General features: G+C 37.9%; 3 protein-coding genes across 9 annotated transcripts in view; all 3 read left to right on the top strand.

The window, feature by feature from the left end:
* The first annotated feature begins 662 nt into the window (after positions 1-662).
* On the top strand, positions 663-4,723 carry LOC107691966 (RNA-binding protein 4.1-like). 2 transcript variants are annotated; one of them, XM_016490836.1, is made up of 4 exons: positions 663-743; positions 1,364-1,793; positions 2,593-3,344; positions 3,536-4,723. In XM_016490836.1, the coding sequence occupies exons 2-3, from the start codon at positions 1,382-1,384 to the stop codon at positions 3,324-3,326; spliced, it is 1,146 nt and encodes a 381-aa protein (XP_016346322.1). In that variant the 5' UTR covers positions 663-743; positions 1,364-1,381; the 3' UTR covers positions 3,327-3,344; positions 3,536-4,723. The 2 variants fall into 2 exon arrangements, with proteins under 2 accessions (XP_016346322.1, XP_016346323.1); XM_016490837.1 differs by lacking the exon at positions 663-743 and adding an exon at positions 750-1,171.
* Positions 4,724-4,765: 42 nt separating this feature from the next.
* Positions 4,766-9,034, top strand: LOC107691965 (RNA-binding protein 4.1-like). 4 transcript variants are annotated; one of them, XM_016490833.1, is made up of 4 exons: positions 4,766-5,045; positions 6,023-6,469; positions 7,516-8,379; positions 8,959-9,034. In XM_016490833.1, exons 2-3 carry the CDS (start codon positions 6,058-6,060, stop codon positions 8,355-8,357), a joined length of 1,254 nt encoding a protein of 417 aa, XP_016346319.1. In that variant the 5' UTR covers positions 4,766-5,045; positions 6,023-6,057; the 3' UTR covers positions 8,358-8,379; positions 8,959-9,034. The 4 variants fall into 4 exon arrangements, with proteins under 4 accessions (XP_016346319.1, XP_016346320.1, XP_016346321.1 ...); XM_016490834.1 differs by lacking the exon at positions 8,959-9,034 and adding an exon at positions 8,536-8,556 and having other exon boundaries at positions 6,029-6,469; XM_016490832.1 differs by having other exon boundaries at positions 4,767-5,045; positions 6,029-6,469.
* A 4,649-nt stretch (positions 9,035-13,683) lies between these two features.
* sf1 (splicing factor 1) overlaps positions 13,684-19,993 on the top strand; it is a 10,599-nt gene continuing 4,289 nt past the window's right edge. Inside the window, exons 1-4 of one of the 3 annotated variants that reach the window (XM_016490830.1) lie at positions 13,684-13,860; positions 13,993-14,076; positions 14,917-15,045; positions 17,647-17,722. In XM_016490830.1, the coding sequence (XP_016346316.1) occupies positions 13,830-13,860; positions 13,993-14,076; positions 14,917-15,045; positions 17,647-17,722 (320 nt within the window). In that variant the 5' untranslated portion in view covers positions 13,684-13,829. Of the gene's footprint in view, positions 14,077-14,916; positions 15,046-17,646; positions 17,723-19,993 lie in introns of all 3 variants that reach the window. The other 2 variants (XM_016490831.1, XM_016490829.1) reach the window with 2 other exon arrangements.

Genomic DNA, 19,993 nt, shown 5'->3' with positions numbered 1-19,993 from the left:
ATTTTGTGAGGACGAACAGAAACAGCAATAACTTAATAAATTGAAAAAAAAAACAAAGGAAGAAGTTCAAATTAAAGGGTATCACAGACAAGTTAAATTAACAGAAATTTCGTTCTTCGGGCTTTTTGGTTTGAAAAAAAAAACAATTAAGTAAACTTTAAAGGGTTGTTTAAAGTTATTCTTATAATGTTTTGCGTTATTCCATTTGGTCTGATGAATGTAAAATTTCCCTAACAGCAATATCCATAGATTGTGTTTTGTTTTAATAAAAAGGCAAAAAGATTAAAGCTAATTGAATGTTTCGTTATGTACGTTGTACTGTTACTAGTAATCCATCACAGTACGTAATTAGTTGTAAATAATTAATTACAGTATTTAGCTATATTTGTGCCTCAATAATATGGAAGCATATAGGTAGCGAAATTCAATTTAAAATGCAATAATGGAAAATGTAAATTTAAATACAGAAATACAATGCCATTTTGCATATTGCATTTTAAATTGAATTTCACTACCTATATGCTTCCATACAATAATAATGATTGGGCGTTCATTTTTATCTTATTTGAAATATGCTAATGATTTAAACACTGTCTAAATGGCCAGTAAAAGCCCTATACTCTGGTGAAAGCGTGTTGGGTTTTTGGTTTATTCGTGGACAGGAAGTGCTGTCGGTGACGGCGGGCGACTCCATTTTAGGCTTCATTCATCTTCGCAGCCAGTGATATTACGTGCTCGCTACGGTAAGGCAATGCTGTTCCTACATAACTCTTTTGATTACTTTACATGAGTGCTACTGTTTAGATGTTACATTAAGGTAATGAAGTCTGGCGTAGTACTGTAATATAATAGCATGTTTCTTAATAAGGCGACGTTTACCTTGGGTAACTTTATGTAGTCGTGCTAACTTAGCTTAGCATTACACAGTCGAAACCATTGGCCTACAGCTCTGAAAACTCCACCAACGCTCATCGGTCGTACTTAATCGTGTATCGGGCATTAAAAACACACTTGAATGATGACCAATAAAACTTAAGGGAATTAATACGTTGGGTGTGGTGGTCACGCGGATACGTGGCCTAGCAACGCGAGATAATTCATCTGCGCCATAAAGTCCAAGAACTGAACCTGGTCGTCTACTTTAAGCACTCAACGCACTTTCATCCGATCAGTGAGTGTCATACACAGCATATTTAATGCGGAGTTGTGCGTAAATCATTCTGGCCAGAAGCCACAAAATCGAAACTAAAACCTCTGATAGGATTAAGATGTCTATGGTTTTGTAAGCCAACACAGCAGTAATGTAGGAATCAATCATCTGTTGATATAACGTGCATTTCGCAACTATGCTCCCTCTGTCCAGGAAAAAACGACAATAAAGATGGTTAAGATCTTTGTTGGCAACCTATCCTCAAGCACGACCGCGGAAGATCTGCGCTCTCTTTTTTCTGAATATGGCAAAGTAAAAGAGTGTGACGTCCTGAAAAATTATGGCTTTGTGCACATGGAAGGTAAGCAGGAGGCCGAAGAGGCTATCCGCAAACTCCACCATCACGAGATGAACGGTCAAGCCATAAATGTGGAGATGAGCAAGGGGAAGCCCAGGGGCTCCACCAAACTGCATGTGAACAACATAAGCAGTGGCTGCACCAATCAGGAGCTCCGGGCCAAGTTTGAGGAGTATGGCCCTGTGGTTGAGTGTGACATAGTGAAGGACTATGCCTTTGTTCACATGGAGAGAATGGAGGATGCCATGGAGGTCATCAGTGGGCTGGATAACACGACCTTCCAAGGTGAACATTAACCTCGAAACGACGAAATCCATGGTTACCCAAGGTTGCATTTTACTCCTTAGATTTTTTTTTTTAGAATGGGAAGAATGTTCTACTCCTTTTTCAGTTCTTTGTAATTGCTAAAGAGAATTCATTTTCTAGATAATTGGCAGTAGACAGATATATTAATATTTAAAGGATAGTTCATCCAAAAATCTGTTCACTTTCATGTTGTTCCAAAACTCACAAGATTTTCGTTTATCTTGGAAACACAAATTCAATTTTACATTTACATGTCATTAGTCATATCCAAAGTGACATACAAGTGATGACAATAGAAGCAATCAAACAAAAGAGCAATGATATGCAAGTGGTATGACCATTCTCTGTTAGCCTGACGCAGCACACGTAGCAAGGTTTTATTTATATATATTTCTTATATATAAATGGAGATTTCTGCCCCTCCATTGAAAGTTCATGTAACCAAAACTTTGCTGATTTAAAAAGTTAATGATAAACATTGTAAGCACACATGCATAGAGCACATTTAATATGGTTAATAGGCTTTCAGTGGAGGAACAAAAATCTCAGAAGTTTCTTTAAAATATCCTAATTTGTGTTTCGAAGATGAACAAAAGTTTTATGGGTTTGGATCGACATGACTGCAAGTAAACAATGGCAGAATTTAAATTTTTGGGCAACCTGACCCTTTAAGTGCTCTGTGACTATCGTGATGCAATAATTCTCTTTTAAAATGACGGTTTACGTGAGCGGAAGAAAGTTTTACATTGTCTTGCGTGTGTTCTCTTCCTCCCACAAGGCAAGCTGATCAAAGTACAACTTTCCACAAGTCGCCTCCGTACAGCACCCGGCATGGGAGACCAAACTGGCTGTTACGTCTGCGGAGAACCAGGCCATTGGTCCAAAGATTGCGGACGTGGCCAAAATGGAAGCTATGGCGGAGGCATGGGGGGATTTCCCGGCGGTAGAGGCCCCCCAAGGAGCGCCCCGAGTTACGGCATGGGTGGCCCTGGAGGTCTTCCTAGTAGAGGTTACCCAGCAGGGCCGCTCCCCCCTCCCCCACCCATGAGCCGGCGTCCCAGCTACGGCGAGTACAGCGTGGATGCTCGAGAACGGTACCCAAGCAGGCCGCCGAGCGCCTATCCCGAGAGGTCGTCCGCATATGAGCGAGAACGCTACGGAAGCATTGACTATTACGAGAAGTATCGGGCTCGTCCGGCTGGCTCTAGCTTCTTCGAGGAGAGTAGGCCTCTCTCTATTCCCCCTCCTCCTCCCCCTCCCTCTTCTTCCTCTCTCTCAAGGATGCGGTTGGCTCCTCCCAGCCTCGATCCCTATGAGCGACGCCCTCTGGCGCCTCCCACGGCATCGGCGTACTTCTCGCGGGACCGTAGCCCAATCAGACGTGTGGGCGCCGGTTCGGAAGGATACTCGTACGAGCGCTCGCGACTTTCCCCGGTCTCAAGGAGCTCATCGACTTACGCCGTGCCGCGGGCCAGAGAGAACTACACCGAGCGGGTTCGATACGCATACTAAGCCCACACACATGCTAAGGTGAGCGATAGTGGGTCGTTAACTTTGATGACTCAGATGAGATGTCAGCGTGATCTGTTCTAAAGCGTAAGTCGTTTCGAGTACAGTAGTAAGCGGAGCCGCTTTGCTCGGGTTAAAAAGTACAAAAGTCAGAAAGTAATGCCTATCGAATGTTTCATCTCACAAATTTGTTCCTTTTTTTTTTCTTTTAGGTGTTGTCAAGTGAAGAGACTTCCCCTCCACCTATATGACTTTGCCTCAATCAGACGCTCCATCGGATTTCAAAGATGCAGGATTGGATAGGCACATTGATCACAATGCTTATTAGATCTGCGTGTTAATGTTTTACCCATAATGCACAAACTGCTGTTTAATTTCCCTTTCCAAAGGAGACATCTGTGTATGATTGCAAGAAGTGATTTTGGTTTTTGCTTTGCTTTTCGCTTGCATCCAGAGGTAAGGTGGGGTGTCTAATGTCAGCGTAATCTTAACTATTAACTGCAATTAAACAGACACTTTGTGAGATTTTAAATTGTACTTTCGTCTCTTAATTTCCCCCAGTCAAGTTGTGATCCACTATTTACTCTTTTTTTTTTTTTTTTTTTTTTTTTAATGCTCCAAGACTTTTCTGGATCTGTCGGGTTGGTTTACCACTTAATTTCTTTGATTTAAGTTCTGTGAGGACAATCTGGTTATGTTTCTTCTGGCGATAATGCCAGTTTTGTTTTTAGGGAGGAGTGGCAATCTATAATTAATCCTGTGGCTGCAAAAAGCTTTATGGGAAAACAAACTCTAAAATTCAACATTCCAACATTCTTTTTTTTATTTGCTACAGGTGATTGGTATATACAAACTCTTCAGATTTGAATTGTACTTGCTTGTTGAATTGTGTTGTATCTAATTGGTGCATTCAACAGGATGGTCAACTTGTTTTCTTACCAGTGTCTGAGTTTTTGTGATTTGGAAGCTTGGATAAGAATTTTGAGCTTGTTTTGATTGTTTACCCCCTCTAACCGATGTGCTAGTCCTTTAAATATGATTTGAGATACAACCTAAATAGTTGGGCAGCTTTCAGTGGGATGCACACTGTTTTCTGTTCTGTACACCCCAATGACTTTATGGCAGGAGATCTTTACATCGTAAGAAGATTCACCTAGATGGAAAGGTGGACTGTACATGTGAGTGAATTGGAAATTTGCATTAGATGTGCTGACCAGCTCCCACTCAGGGCTTTATTCACCTTTTGAGACTGCTAGCGTTTACTGGCGATTCTTCTTTATGGGTGCCTTGGGAAGCTCTGTGAAAATGTTTATAAATTAGATTTTCTGTAGTTTGTATATTTCCTACAGAAGTCAGGAGTGTGTTTTATCAATTATCTTTTGTAATAAACCAGTATTTTGGTGACAAAAAATATCTGTCTGTCTTTAATAATAGAATCCTCTCTTTATACATTATTATCATTCAATTAAATGGATCTTCTGAGTTGTTTTTGGTACTTTAATGCTTTATTACACGATCTATCTGGCCACGTGGTGCTTTGAAATCTCCGAAAACTCCAGTTGCACGCTATTACAGCGGACTTCGAGAGTGGAGAAAAGAAAAGGGCATGGGCAGTGTTAACACCATGCAACGCTATTCTCCAGCCAGCCTCGCCGTATGCGACGCAACAGTGACGCCATTTCATCTCGCGCCGGCTCCTGCTCCTGCAAGCATCGTGAAAAGGTATGAAAAACATCCTTTGTTCTGGATCAAAATAGCCCAGTGTTCTCTTGACTGAACGGCTAATCTCTAATCTTACGTTTCCTATATTTTGTCGTGATGTTTCATTCGTTCCCCACAGTGTTTCTGCCCGTATTCCCGGTTAGCTAGCTGTTGCAGGGCTAGATGGACTGTAAGCTAACTTGATTATTATAATATATGCAGTACGAATGCTTTGGATTCTTTACTTATTGATACGACGCTTACTTGTTGTATCGATATTCTTAGATGTTGAGGTGTTGCTGGCTCGCGCGGGTCATAAATCAATGCATAGCAAGTGTAGCTTTTTGTCCATTGTCCTCTACTGGTGATGGGAAGCCCGCCTTGTTTCGCGAGTCGATTCTTTCGAACAATTCAGTTTCGCTGACATTCCGATGTGGCATGATTGTACATGCTCTAACATATTTGAATTGTTTTTTTTTTTTGGTAACTGATATCCAATCCCTGCGTCCCGATGTGCATACTATCTGCCCTAAATAGTATTGGCAATTACTAATATCACATAGAATTTAGGATGGATAGTATGCACATTGGGACGCAGGCATTCAGTTAGTTTCATTTTTGCCCCCAAAAAATCCTCATCGGTTTTCAGTTCAGAATCGGACATGTCCAAAAGATACGATCTGTTCGATTGTTGATTTGAGAGACTCTCGGACCATTTTAAATTTCGATTCATTTAAAGGTTCGATTCAAAAGAAGACTTATTTAAAAATTAGACATTACTGTTGTCCTGTTTTGCGATAAGAATGCGCACGTTTATAAAGTTTTCCTTCATATGTATTTCATATGTTTTATTGTCTAATATAAGCAGGAGGATATTTTGTATATGTATTGTTTAATTGAAGTCTGCCTTTGTTCTGGCATCACAGAATTGCATGTAGCTTACCTGTCTTTTAAGACATATCCTGCAGTGTCGTAATATTATGTATTTTTTTTTCTAGCAACAGGGCCTGAACGTTGACTTTACATTACTAAAATGGTAAAAATCTTTGTTGGAAACCTTTCGCCGAACACTACGGCTGAGGAGATCCGTTCCCTCTTCTCTCAGTATGGCAAAATATCTGAGTGTGACATTGTGAAAAACTTTGGCTTTGTGCACATGGATGACAAAGCAGAGGCAGATGAAGCCATTCGAAATCTTCACCATTACATGCTGAACGGTTTGGCCATGAATGTGGAGATGAGCAAAGGGAAGCCCAAGGCCTCTACAAAACTTCACGTCGGAAACATCAGCAGTAGCTGCACCAACCAAGAACTCAGGGCCAAGTTTGAGGAGTATGGTCCTGTGGTGGAGTGTGACATAGTGAAAGACTATGCATTTGTTCACATGGAGCGAGTGGAAGATGCTATGGAGGCCATCAGTGGCTTGGACAACACAGCATTTCAAGGTGAACAAGTATGGTCCTTTTAGCTCAATTTTATCTTATGTTTGTTCCAAAAGTGAGCCTCGTTACAGGTTGGTAAGTAGAAAAATTGGTAAGTGATAAGTGGAGGAAACTTCGATTTCTACTGTTAGTTTATTATATGGAGGTCAATAGAGGATGTCAACTGAGCTGATCAGTTCTTCATTGAAATTATTTTCATCCTAAAAAGCAAGGGAAATCGTGCAAGTTCTTTTCTCGAAGTGAGACTTTTCATGAGCAGAAATTTTTGTAATGTTAAAGATACACTTCAAGTCAACATTAAAATAAAAACTGAGCCTATTTGCTTGAACAACATATTTTATGCACAAAATATTAGAACCATATTAGTTATGGATATTTTTTGTGAATGTCGGCATAAGGTGCTGTGCTGTGTGCGTTAAAAATATTAAATTAATTTATTGAAAAAAAAAAGTACAACAACCTTTATTTGTTACTTAAATGCAACAAATAAATATGCTGTACAAAATACAAACACTGTTTTATAGTAACATAGTAATTACTCAAAGACTATTGGCAACTCTTTGAGATCTGTATTATTAGAATGACTTCATTTTGCTTATTCAATCCACATACTTATTATATTTATCCATCTTTCTTTCAAACTTTACGTTATAAAGTTATGATCCTAAATGCAATCATAGTGTACAAAAATTATTTTAGTTGTTAGTGTTTTATTAGTGTTTCTAAGAAATTTAATAGAAAGTATAATGACTGCCTTTTATCAATTATCAGCCATAATGTTTTTTTTTTTATCTTTCGCTCTGAAATGCGTCAGATTACAGAAGTAAGTGGGTTGCGAACAGTGTTTAACGTTGACATTCAATTATAATTGAACTCTAATAGTGGCGATTTTCATTTGAAAAATTCTGGCCGTGTTTTTGTCGATAAATGTGTTGAAACGTAGCGTGAAACCTAAGTTTATGGCTGCTTTGACCTTCTGAACGTTTGATCCGTGTGCATGCTAAAAAGTAAAATAGAAATATCATGGCAAATTCTTTCTTTTCCTTAAGGCAAACTGATGAGCGTGAAGCTTTCGACTAGCCGCCTGCGTACCGCGCCGGGAATGGGAGAGAGAACGGGTTGTTATCGGTGCGGGCAGGAAGGCCACTGGTCCAAAGAATGCCCAAATGACCAGAACGGCTCCTACAGAGAGGGCCCAGGCTCGGCAGGATATGGGCCCCTCAGGTTCGGTGCGGGTGGCGAACGTGGTGGCCGGGGGTTTCATCGTGGCTACAGTGGCGAGCCGGCCTTCGGTGGCAACTTTTCACATGGCTTCTCCAGGGGAGCAGGGTACGGCGTCCCAGGGTATGGAAGGGGCGCGGGTTTTGAGAGCGCAATGAGTTACGGTATGCCAGCGGGCTACAGCATTGGTGCGGATAATAGCATGGCCCCCGCGTACGGCAGTGAGGCTGCGTATGGGAGCAGTGGCGTGGCCTATGGCGGTGCGATGCCTGCGTACCCAATACGCCGACCGCCCTATGAGGAAAGAGATCCGTACGGGGTGGTGGACTTCTACGAGAAATATCGGGCACGTCCGTACGGAGCAAGTTATTTCGAAGATAGACGCGCGGTTCCACCTCCTGTCCCTCCTCCCCCATCCTCCTCAGCGATCGTGAGAGAGCGCCTGTCCTCCTCTAACCATGACCCATATGAGCGCCATCCCCTTCCCCCTCCTCCGGCTCCCACCTCTTCATACTATGTCCGCGAGCGGAGCCCGATCCGGCGAGCTCCCCTAGAGGCGGAGGGATATGCGTACGAGCGGTCGCGCCTCTCTCCTGTCTCTTCGCTTCCCAGGAGCTCTGCGTATGACATACCGCGGGATCCATATGCCGCTACTCGCTATGCTTACTAGCCTAATACCTGTGCGCACTCAGGTGAGATCTTTTTAGAATTACAAAAAGTTAGAGCTAAGTTTGATCAAACGGAAAGCAGTTTTAGGGGGATTTTTGTTAAAGGGATATTGGTTCTTCTCCAGTAACTGAAAATTCTGGCATCACTTGCTCAACCTCAGCTTCTTTTGTGGTCTATAGGGAAAAAGGTCATACAGGTTTGGAACAACATGAGGGTGAGTAAATGATGACAGAATTTTCATTTTTGGGTGAACTATGCCTTTAAAGTTCTGTCTTTCATACGGCAGTCAAGTATTGTTAACAATGTTTGATTTACTGTCATTGATGATCTGCAAATTTTGCAAGGTCCTGCTTAACATATCCTCATTATAATCTCATGGATATTTTGGTTACACATCCAATATATTCATAAATACAAGCAGGCAAAGATTGACATTGTTATTTTTAGCCAGATTTGTCAAATTGAAGCACATGATTACTTCCTGTTACCTAATAAAAAGTGTCTTATCACAATTCATGTTGTCGGTTTTGGGCACATGGAAGTCCACAGAATAGATAACTGAATGACTGACATGATTTTATGATACTCTTTTCTTTTTGCAGGTGTTTCTTGGTTGCTCATGGATCATTTTAGAGGTTGTGATGCATCCTGTTTTGCCTGGGTCAAGGACAGTACAGATGGCCCACTTCCTGGCACTAAACTCCTTTTGTCGTTTTAACAAACTTGATGTAGCTGTTTTTTTTTATTTGATTGTCAATACAAATATGTGCGAGTATTTTCTTCTCGTTAATAAAAGTTAAAACAAAATCTCTTCTTTTTCTGTGTAAATTTACGTTTACATTTATGCATTTAGCAGACGCCAAAGCGACTTGTGTATTCAGGCTATACTTTTTTTTTCTTTTTTTTTTTAAACCAGTATGTGTATTCCCTGGGAATTGAACCCATGACCTTTTGTGCTGCTGACACAATGCTCTACCACTGAGCCACAGGAACACTTTATGGAAAATGGTGGAGATTTCATTTTTTCTCAATTAAAATTTTTGCACAATAACATTTTCTGTCTCTTAGTTCACTCACTATGGCAGGGAGAGCTCTTGGCAGCATACATGCACAATATTTCACTTGTTTTTCCTAACCTTTTCTAACCATCTGTTTACCCCGTTTCCTGTGATTCAGCACTATCAGCACTCCTGACTCTTACTCCTCTTCAACATTTTTCCAGTTTTATACAATGCTGAATCGACTTATATCCTTGTGTATGCAATATTTTAAAATATAATTATGATAATGAAAATAATTTATAAAAATAATTTCTTCCGCACACATGGGCACACACTATTACAGATAACTTTCAAAGAGACGGTGTCCAATTCATCTGCTTTAGATTTCTCCTTGCACTGCTTTTTTATTCAAAGCCTCTGCCCCTACCATAAAGATAAAGAGGTTTACAGATAAAATGGACCAAGCACAGGCTACAAATGCTTGTGTACTATTCAAATAGAATTTGTTCTATTTGACCTCTTCTTCAAGTTAAAGGGGTCATATGATTTTGATAAAGAATGTCTCTTTGGATTTGAGACTTTAGTCTTTGCAACTTCAGGGATCTTATCTATGCACAATCAGCTTGTAACACTCCAAAGAGAAAGGAAAACTTGAAATCGCATCATATGACCCCTTTAAATGTATTAAATATATATAATCTCAGATTAGTCATGCTGTACTCAAGATGGTGTTATTTAACCAGCCATTCAATAACTTTTGGTGTTTTGTGAAAAGTGATGGTAAGTTAAATATGAAATATTATTCTATGTGTGAATGTGTAAATAATATCTGTTAGATTCTCAAATTTATGATTCTTCTACTTGTTGTAAATATAAAGGATATTTACATGCATATTTACATGCAGTTTACTGATTTGAATATCAACAATCATAGAAGATTATTACAATTTATTACATTTATACAAACTAAAGAGAGTATTTTAAAACTACTGTTCATATAAAAATGTGTCTTAAAACATGCTGTCTTTTCATGCAACTATGTACATATTTTAGTACAAACAACATATACATCTCACAACAGTTATGGGGAAAAAATGAAAACGGGTATACAGAAAAAAAGTGAATTTACATAGAAGAGAAAAAAAATTATATATATGCCAGGGATAAAAAATTAAAACATTTAATAAACCAAATTAAAGTGACATAATGCTTCATAGTGTCTTTTTAGCTTTTCTGTTTCTAATATTGTGCAAAGTAGTACCATATTGTTTTATTTCCTTTATAAAATGTTAACAATTTGTCTTAGCTTTAGCCCATTTCTTTACATGAATATGATATTTTCAAAGTAAAACAATTATCTTGTACAAAAACAAATATGACATCATACATTTCTATTTGTAATAATGTTCCAAACATCATAGAAATTAAGTTAGAAACATCTACCCAAAATAATCTTGAGTATGAAAGAAAAGAGTTACAGATTCTTTTTTCAATATCCAGAACCATTAAAATAATTCTTTTAACGGTAAATTCTGTGTAATATTTTAAAAGATACCTCTTTTACGTTATTATGAAAAATGTATTTGTTATTGACCATACTTTCTTCCACTCAATGTTTTCATATTTAGATAACCAAAAGACTGCTGAGCATGGCACATAATTCTTCTTTATCACATTTCTAATATATATTTTACTGCATTTATCTTTAACAATATTAATATCACCAATAAATATCATATCACAAGTCAATGGTTGTTGGTCAGCATTAATGGAATGTGCAGAATTACGTAATAAAGAAACAACTTTACTTGGAATTGCATCAAAAATAACAGCAAAGTCTTTTGGTTTCACAGGAATTTAAAGTTTTTAAGGAATTCTGAATATGACCAAAGCTAACCATGTTCATTAAGCAACTGACTAACGGTAAATATTCCATTGTCATACCATGACTGATCAAAGATAGATTTTTTTTTAATACAAGATATCTCTATTATTCCACAGAAAATACCGATGTGGTGTGAAATTGTGCTTATAGACTAATTGCCAAGCCAGCCGTGCCTGCTTATGAAAACTCGCCAATTTAATTGGGATTTTATCAACAGAAAAATTACATTTTAAAAGAAAATGAATACCACCTAAAGAATTAAATATAAAATTGGGCAATATATGCCACACAGTGTCTTTAGTTTTAATGTACTCAATTATCCATTTTATCTTAAATACCTCATTGAGGTCTGTAAAATGTAACACTTCAAGGCCCCCAAATTCTTTACTATTATTTAAAATATCTTTTCTTAAGTAGTGAGCTTTTTTTTTTTTTCAAAATGAAATCATAGAGAATCTTATCCAAATCCTTAACAACATTCTTTGGAACTTCCATTGACATTGATACAGAGCTCAGAAAATTAATCTATACAATTTATAACACTCCACTTCTTCACAGTTTTTTAACAAAAATTGTGGTGTCATCTGAGTTTACTCTCTTTGTCAAACACTGAGATTCCATGAAAACTAGCTTTTTTTATATGAGCGGCAATCACTTGTACAACTAATAAAAAGAAGAGGCGATATAGGGCACCCTTGCCTTATCCCGTGGCCCATATTAAATCTCGGACAAGTACCATGAGATAATTGGACTGAGCTATTACAACCATTATAAAGAGTTTAAATTGCTTTTTGAAAAATGTACCAAAGCCAAAAAAATCTATAACTTTGAACATAAAAGAATGTTCAATAGTATCAAAACGCTTTATAAAAGTCGATAAATAATATTAAACTATCATCTGAAATAAAATATCTGTAGCCATTTAGATCAAGAATTAATCTAAAAATTATTTCCACCATAGCATCCTTTCAGAAAACCTGATTGTTCTTCATCAATTATCATATTTAAACATTTTTTAAGTCTTTTGGCAAATATATGTGAATACATTTTGGTGTCATTGTTTAACAAACTAATTGGTCTCCAATTTTCTAACTATAATTTATCTTTGTTAGGTTTTGATAAGTGTAATTACTCCTTGTTTTAGTGATGCAGGAAGTTCTCCAAAATCAACCGATTCTTTAAAAACAGCAAGTAAAAAGGGTACAAGAACATTACAAACTCCCCTGTCAACCCGTCGCTTCCAGGAGACTTATTTTCTTTAAAGGGGTCATATGATGCGATTCCAATTTTTCCTTTCTCTTTGGAGTGTTACAAGCTCTTGGTGCATAAAGAAGATCTGTAAAGTTGCAAAGACTAAAGTCTCAAATCCAAAGAGATATTCTTTATAAAAGTTAAGAGTCAACCATACCTACCTAAAACGGCTCGTTCTAACACGCCCCCACGTCTACATCACTATGTGGGAAGATTTGCATAACACCGCCCAAATGTTCACACAAAGAAAGAAGGCGTAACTTTTATTCTGTGAATGCGCTGTGTGTTTCGTTGTGAAAGCGAAACTACTTTGTTTGGTCTTCCAAAAGAGGACGATATCGCTTCGTCATATCTGGAGCTGATCCGTGCTGGTTGCTGAGGAAATACAACAACTTCACGCTGTGGATCGCCGGATCGGCTTTCACCGTGGACGAAGCGGAGTCCAGCCCGGGGTCGTCACATGTGGTTGCTGCAAGCCCATCGGACGCTCCTTCATCGAATCCGCTGCCTCGGAAACAATAATGTACAGTATGTGGAAAATAATGTGTTTTTTTAACCTTAAACCGCATAAACACATTTCATTACACCAAATACACAAAATAATGTTATTTTTAGCAGCATCAAATGACCCCTTTAAGACTGTTTATGCAATCTATAACCTCTTGAATATTTAATTCTTTATCACATGAATTTCTGAAATCTGTGATCTTATTAGTATTGTCAGATAAGTTGCTAAGAAATAAATCTATATTAGTGGGTTGATTATTTAAGAGAGCTATACAATTTACTATAGAATTGAGATACAAAGTTAGATACATACTTAGGGTTCTCATTAGTAGCACCGTTTATTACTAATTTGTTTACAGAGGTTATTTCCCGATTTCTTTTTTCTAAACTGAAAAATATTTGGTATGTTTTCTCCTGCTTCCATCCATTTTCGTCTTGACCTAACAAATGCACCTCACCATTTAGAATGGTTGCTGATGAAGCGCACTTACAAGAACCAACCTACCAACCCTGCTAGGAGGTTGGGCTTATTGCTGAGTGAACACTAGAACGACCAATGAGAGACCATTAAAATGTTCAGTCGGAAATACTACAGACCCTAAATGATCCAATGACTGTAAGCCACACATAGATTGACATAATCATCGACCAATCGGATAGTTCTAAATTGACGTCAAATCTCCTTTGTCGATCTCAGCGGACGCCATCTTAGTCAGCGGGTGACAGAAGAAGGTTGCATGTTAGGAGACATACGTTCATATTATTTAGAAAGGAAAAACACCCGTTTTGTGCATATACTAAACCACGGAGAAGCCCCTGACGCCCAGAAATGGCAACGGGAGCCAACGCAACCCCGCTGGGTAAGCTGCACCCGAGTATCGGCGCTAAGCGAGGCTTTGAGTCTGGCCCCGGCGCGGGGTTAATGGCACCGCCCGGGCCTGCGGTGTCTTTCCCGCTGCAGAATTTACAGCAACCGCAATTATCAAACCCAGGTTTCTCCCAGTTCCCCGGAGCCGTGAGTTCTGCGCTCTCAATTCCCGTCGGAATGGGACTACCGTCTCAGGCGGGGAGTGGAGGTAAACAGCGTGGACAGGCCTGAGACTCGGGAGTCGGGACAAACGGCCTGGCCCTTTATACGTTAGTTGGGGCTGCATTAATTGCGCTCACTTTGACCTATTGGTTTGTAAAGAGTATTGTGTAATAAAAACTTTAAATTGTGTAGTGCACTTGTGTAGTCCATATAATATTTGCATGCGTTCGCAAAAACAGTTCACAGGTTAAATTAGTCTTCATACATATAACGTGACCTTTTTGTAATTGAAAGAGGTTATTGAACTTTTAGACTTATTTAAATGTAGTTATAATAATCAGATACTTCAAATATAATAAGAGTTTTTATTTTTTGTTCACACTCGAGGAAAAAAAACACATTTTATTCTTAGGTGCAGAAATAAGCAGCTGCTGTTACTTCTATGGCCAAAAGTAAGGTGAAATAAGTTCTGATAGTTTGCAATATAATCAGTTTATATTGAGTTTTTTTTTCTAACGGGCTACTTGCATAAAATGCATGTAAATAAATATCAGTTGTCACTTTGTTTTTTTTTTCTTTATTTATTGGACATTTAAAAAAACCCAGATGTATGGATAATCAAGTAATCCTAAATCGTTTCAGTCCAGTAATTGTTTATTGTGAAATATTACTAACAATATAAAAGTTATTCTTAAGTTTGACTTACCCCTACTTGTCCAGTAAACTGCAGTAAATTGTTTACAATTCTTTTTTTTTCCCGCCAGGAGTTTTTTATTTTATTTTTTTTTATCAAGTATGATAGGCTATTGAAGACTTTATAGGGTTAAACGCCAAGAGCGATAGACTTTGCATGTAATCACATCTCATTTATACCATTCCCTGTTAGATTTTGGCCAGAAGAAACGGAAAAGGAGTCGCTGGAGCAGTGAGACCCCTGATCAAAAGACCGTTATCCCAGGCATGCCCACCGTGATCCCTCCTGGTCTGTCTCGGGACCAGGAGCGAGCTTATATAGGTGAATATCTGAATTCACTGTTATTATAATGTGTGTCTAAGTCATATAGTTTATTAAGTTGCAGAACATTGTGTTTGTGAATGAGGGTTATTCTTTCTACACCCTGACCGCTCACTTTTTTTGTCCCAAAACCTGTCGGTTTATTATTTCCTCACAGTTTGCACATCACATGCAGGATGTAATTGCTGAATTTCATTAGTCTGACTTCTTTGGTGATATAATTTAGGCCAGTTAATGGGATAACTGTTTGGTTCTTTGCTAACCACCAATCTGAAAGTCTCAGTGCAAAATGGCCATCTCTGCATGTCTCCAGTGACTCCTTATAGGGATGGTTTTCTCAAAGAAGTCAATCAAGTGAAATTCAGCACTTTGCCCCCGTGTTCACTAGAATGTACTAACTCCATCGATGTGCAAAGTGAGGACGTTTTCTTTGTCTAGGAAGCACTGAGGTATTAGTAGCACTGTTTGCGTACCATCTGATGTCCATTAGCAAGAACCCACAGTGTTTTTCTGATGTTGCTGCTTGCTGTGAACTGTCTCCAGCTGCAGGACTCCATCACTGCTCGTGTTTACTATGCAAAATGTCTTAAGTCTAATTTGCCTGCAAAGCATTGCAGGCCCAACATTGAATTGCGAAAGTCATCTCCATCCCCAGTGTCTGAAAGCAGTGTGTAGTAAATTGCTTTCTCATTGCTGTCAGGCACTTGTTTTGCAATGGCATGTGGTGTAGTGTTTGTTCAACTATAATGTGACCTAGACCTACATCTCCTTAGCTAGTCCTTTATTGACACCTCATGTCTCTTACCTACCATCAAACTGCACCATTTAACGTGTGACCTGTGGGGTCTGATTCTCTTAAGCATGTCATAGAGAAATGCATGTGAAAACCCATTAAATGCTTCCATGAGTGATGCAAAACTTTATTTGATTACAGGTCAGTTTTTGGCGTGGCTTGAGGCCTGAGTAAATCTAGTCTTTTGCATGAAAAAGAAAACAATCCACTAAAGGCTAGGGATGTAACGATTCACTCAACTCACGATTCGATTTGATTCACGATTGTTTTTTAACAAAATGAGATTTAAGACAAATTATAAATTAAATGTGTCCTTTTATTATTGCTTGGACAAAATACTGCACGTTTCTTTGTGAAATTGAAATATAACACTATAATAATATACTAATATAACACTTGTAAATTATTGCTCTTTTGTTGGTTTTGATTGCTTCTATTGTCCTCATTTGTTAGTCGCTTTGGATAAAAGCGTTTGCTAAATACCAAAATTTAAATATAATGTAAATGTAAATAACAAAACTAAATTAACTTAAATTTTAAAACAAGCCCCAAATCAAATAACACAAATAAAAGAAATCTCTTCATATAATCAAAAGTCTTTGTCATTTAAAATTAGAGGCAACCAAATTACATTACATTACATTACAAATTACATTGTATAATTTCGAAATTTGAAGCAAAAACAGAATGGTTTGACTTAGAAAAATATCTGCATGAGACGAGCTGAATGAGACGCAGATTCACTCTCTGCCAGCAGGTGGCGCTTAATGCGTTTCCTTGGTTACCGCTGTAAACAAAGCACCGCTGAACATACGAACTTTAATGTGCTTTATACAGAGGCAAGAGGAAAAGAAAAAATACCATCTAAACTTTTCTAAAGACAGTAAGTTCCCCTCAGACATACATTCATATAAACTCCTGCCCCTAATTGAATCGCGATTTGTTTAGCATCTCAACCGATTTGAATCGTCACATATTTAAATCGATTTTCAACCGGCTCGCGGTTAATCGTTACATCCCTACTAAAGGCTGATCTGTTTGTCTGATTATTATTCTAACTGATTAGTATTGGTAACATCTGGTAAGTGGCTGTCGTGACTTGATGAGTGATGAATAATACTGATGAGGTTTGTTAGTGTTGCTAAAAGTTACAGTCCTGTCATTTAATTAGACTGGTGTTATCCTCTAAATAACTTAATTTCAATCTCATTGAGGATGCAGTTGCTCAAGCCACTTAGCCAATACGATTTTTATTTTCTTTAAACCCAACTTTTTTTTTCTCCCTGGCAGGCCTTCATGTTTTGCCACCTTTTTAGCTTGAAATTACTATAGTATGTGAAGTAATATTTATAAAAGTATTCTTGAAATGTGAATTTTAGTAGTTTCACTTCTCGAAGTTGGTGGCATAAAATCGAAAGCCTGTTGCAATGACCCTTTTTCTGAAATAGCTGTTTACTGAAATGCCTCCAGCTTTCTGGATCTTAAATTGGCCAAACCTTCAAATTTTGTAGATTTTGGGGAAATCTACATGGGCTTATAAGAATGCTTTCAAGCTCAAACATTAATGTGTTTTCCAGAAATCTGGGTGGGATTTCGATATTTCAGAAAATTTGGATCGAAAGTCTTCAGTTGACCTTGATTCTTAGTGAACTGACAATTACCATGGTAATTGTGTTCTATTCATTGTTTAACTTTAGTCACATTGAGTTTTACAGTGTACTGTTTCTGCTTTTGTGGGTTTTTTTTGTTGTTAACCACAATTCTCTCCATCCTTGTTTTTTTTTTCTTCCTAACCTGATTTCTTCCAGTCCAACTGCAGATCGAAGACCTGACACGTAAACTGCGTACAGGAGACCTGGGAATCCCTGTTAACCCTGAGGACAGGTCGGAATAACGATTTAAACCCACCAACAGTAACATTTCCTTTACCTTTTAATGCGCCATTTTATGTGAGGCCAGTTCGTAAGTGTACTAATGTGTATGTAGGGGTAAGTGATTGTTAAATGAATGAAGTCTAAATGCCTTGCTCTGAAATGACCTCATATCTTTGCCTTTCTTTAGTTAGAGAATAAACTAAATGTCTTGATTATGAAATTGGCTTTGTTACGAGTTTTTGAAATGCTTAGTTGAATTTTAGAGAAGCGTTTGGATCGGTTCTGTACAGAGAGGCAAAGATATGACTGAAGGCTATTATGGTAGGATATTGTCATGTCAAAGATTAGACTTTCATGTAATTCAGTTAGTGCTGCCAGGTAGGGCTGGACGATATGGCCAAAATCTATATCACGATATATTTCTTAATTTCGGTCGATACGATATAATTCTAATTTTGTTAGTTTTAGTTTAGTTTTTATTTTGTGAACACATTTCTATTTAGTTTTACATTATATGTAAAACGCACTAGACTGAATGATAAATGTGTGTTGTGATATTTATTTATATAATTAAATGTAGCTAATTTCTTTATATTATAGCTTATGTCTTTCATCTTATTTAACTATAATCATGATACCGTACCTGTCGTGTCTTGCTCACTTTCCCGTGAACAAACGTGCATAAATAAGTGGGACTAATGAAATTCAATTCAACATTTTACTGTTTTTGCTGTACTTTGGATCAAATAAATGCAGCCTTGGTGAGCAGAAGAGAATTCTTAAAAAAAAAACAAAAAAACAACAACATTAAAAATCTTACTGTTCAAAAACTTTTGACCGGTAGTGTAGGCTGATTATTCTTATAGATTGAAACAAATGTGCTTCAGCCAGAAAAAAGGGTATGAAAAGTGCTCCGAGTCGCTGCACAAAACAAAAAAATTGAACAACAACAAAAACTGGAAACGTTGCTGGGGATGGGCTTATTTAAAATGAAAACTCATTCTCTGCCAGCAGCAGGCGCTTTTAGAGTGATAAAACTAGCGGTTTCTCCAGTAATGGCTGTAATCAAAGCAGCTCCGCTCATGAATACTACTTTATCAGATCAAATGAAAATGCCATCGAAACTTTTCTGAAGACAGTCGGTTCCCTTCAGAGATACATTCATATAAAACACCCGCGCCGTGTTATGATTTTGAAACGTGCAGTGCTCATGTTTATTCAACGAAGTCAAACGGCACAAATAAATAAATGTATGGGAAACTGGTAATGTATATCGAAATATCGGAAATGTGTTTAAAAATCATATCACCGTTATTGAAAAAAATTATATCGCGATACATATTGATATTGAATTATTGTCCAGCCCTAGCTGCCAGGTAACTAGTCAATGCTACATACTCTGAAATTAATTGTTTTGCAGACCGTATCATATGACAGTGAAGTTTAACTGTTGACAATACATAGCACCTAACTACCAAAGCCTAATGTGCAATCATATAAGCAATGGAAATCTTGATCGTCTTAAGTAAATTTAATTTTATTCTGTGCTGTTCTTTTAGGGTTTTTTTTTATTGCATGCATTTTCTATGAAAAAATTGTATTATAAAGGCTGGTATAGATTTTTTTTTTAAATATTCCAGTGTAGTTGTAGTCTAAGGTAGCAGTTTCGGTTTAGCCACTATTTAAGCCATTTAAATGCATTTTGAATTTTATTAGATTATACATTGCATTTTTAATGCCACTTCTTTCTAACCTCCAAAATGCAGTGTTGATGAAAACAATCAAATCCTTAATCCTAAAATCTGAATGGTTGGTTAATTGGATGGTCATTAATGGTTTTCCATAATGGGGCTACCACCATTTTGTTCAGGAACTTCCACAGTATTCCAGATTTCCGCACTGGAAGACCGCTCGGAGGAGACTCCTCTGACCTTTTCTTTCTGGAATAACCATAACCTTAACACTGATCACTTTGGCCACTCATAGACTTCATAAGCATCCAGCATAGCAGGAAATGTCATGTTTCTGACGTGAGAGTGTCTTTCTAGTAGCCACACCCCTTGCTCTCTGAACAGCCTTAGGTTCTCCGGCAGAATCTTTAAGCTGACGTTTTTACACCGCCAACTCTAAAAAGGTTCTTCTCAAAGGTCTATCCACTCCAGGATTTAGGAACGATCACTCATCAACTTCCAGCTCGCAAAACAAAGCTGGGGGGGTGCTTCAGGTTGTCAGCGCTGGAGATATCAGTCCAAAAGAAAACCAGCAGAAAATTCTCCCCCCC

Source organism: Sinocyclocheilus anshuiensis, unplaced genomic scaffold (assembly GCF_001515605.1).
Source record: "Sinocyclocheilus anshuiensis isolate Anshui unplaced genomic scaffold, SAMN03320099.WGS_v1.1 scaffold426, whole genome shotgun sequence".
Classification (NCBI taxonomy): domain Eukaryota; kingdom Metazoa; phylum Chordata; class Actinopteri; order Cypriniformes; family Cyprinidae; genus Sinocyclocheilus; species Sinocyclocheilus anshuiensis.
Note: the sequence above shows the minus strand (reverse complement) of the source record. Positions and strands in the feature narration are given on the sequence as shown.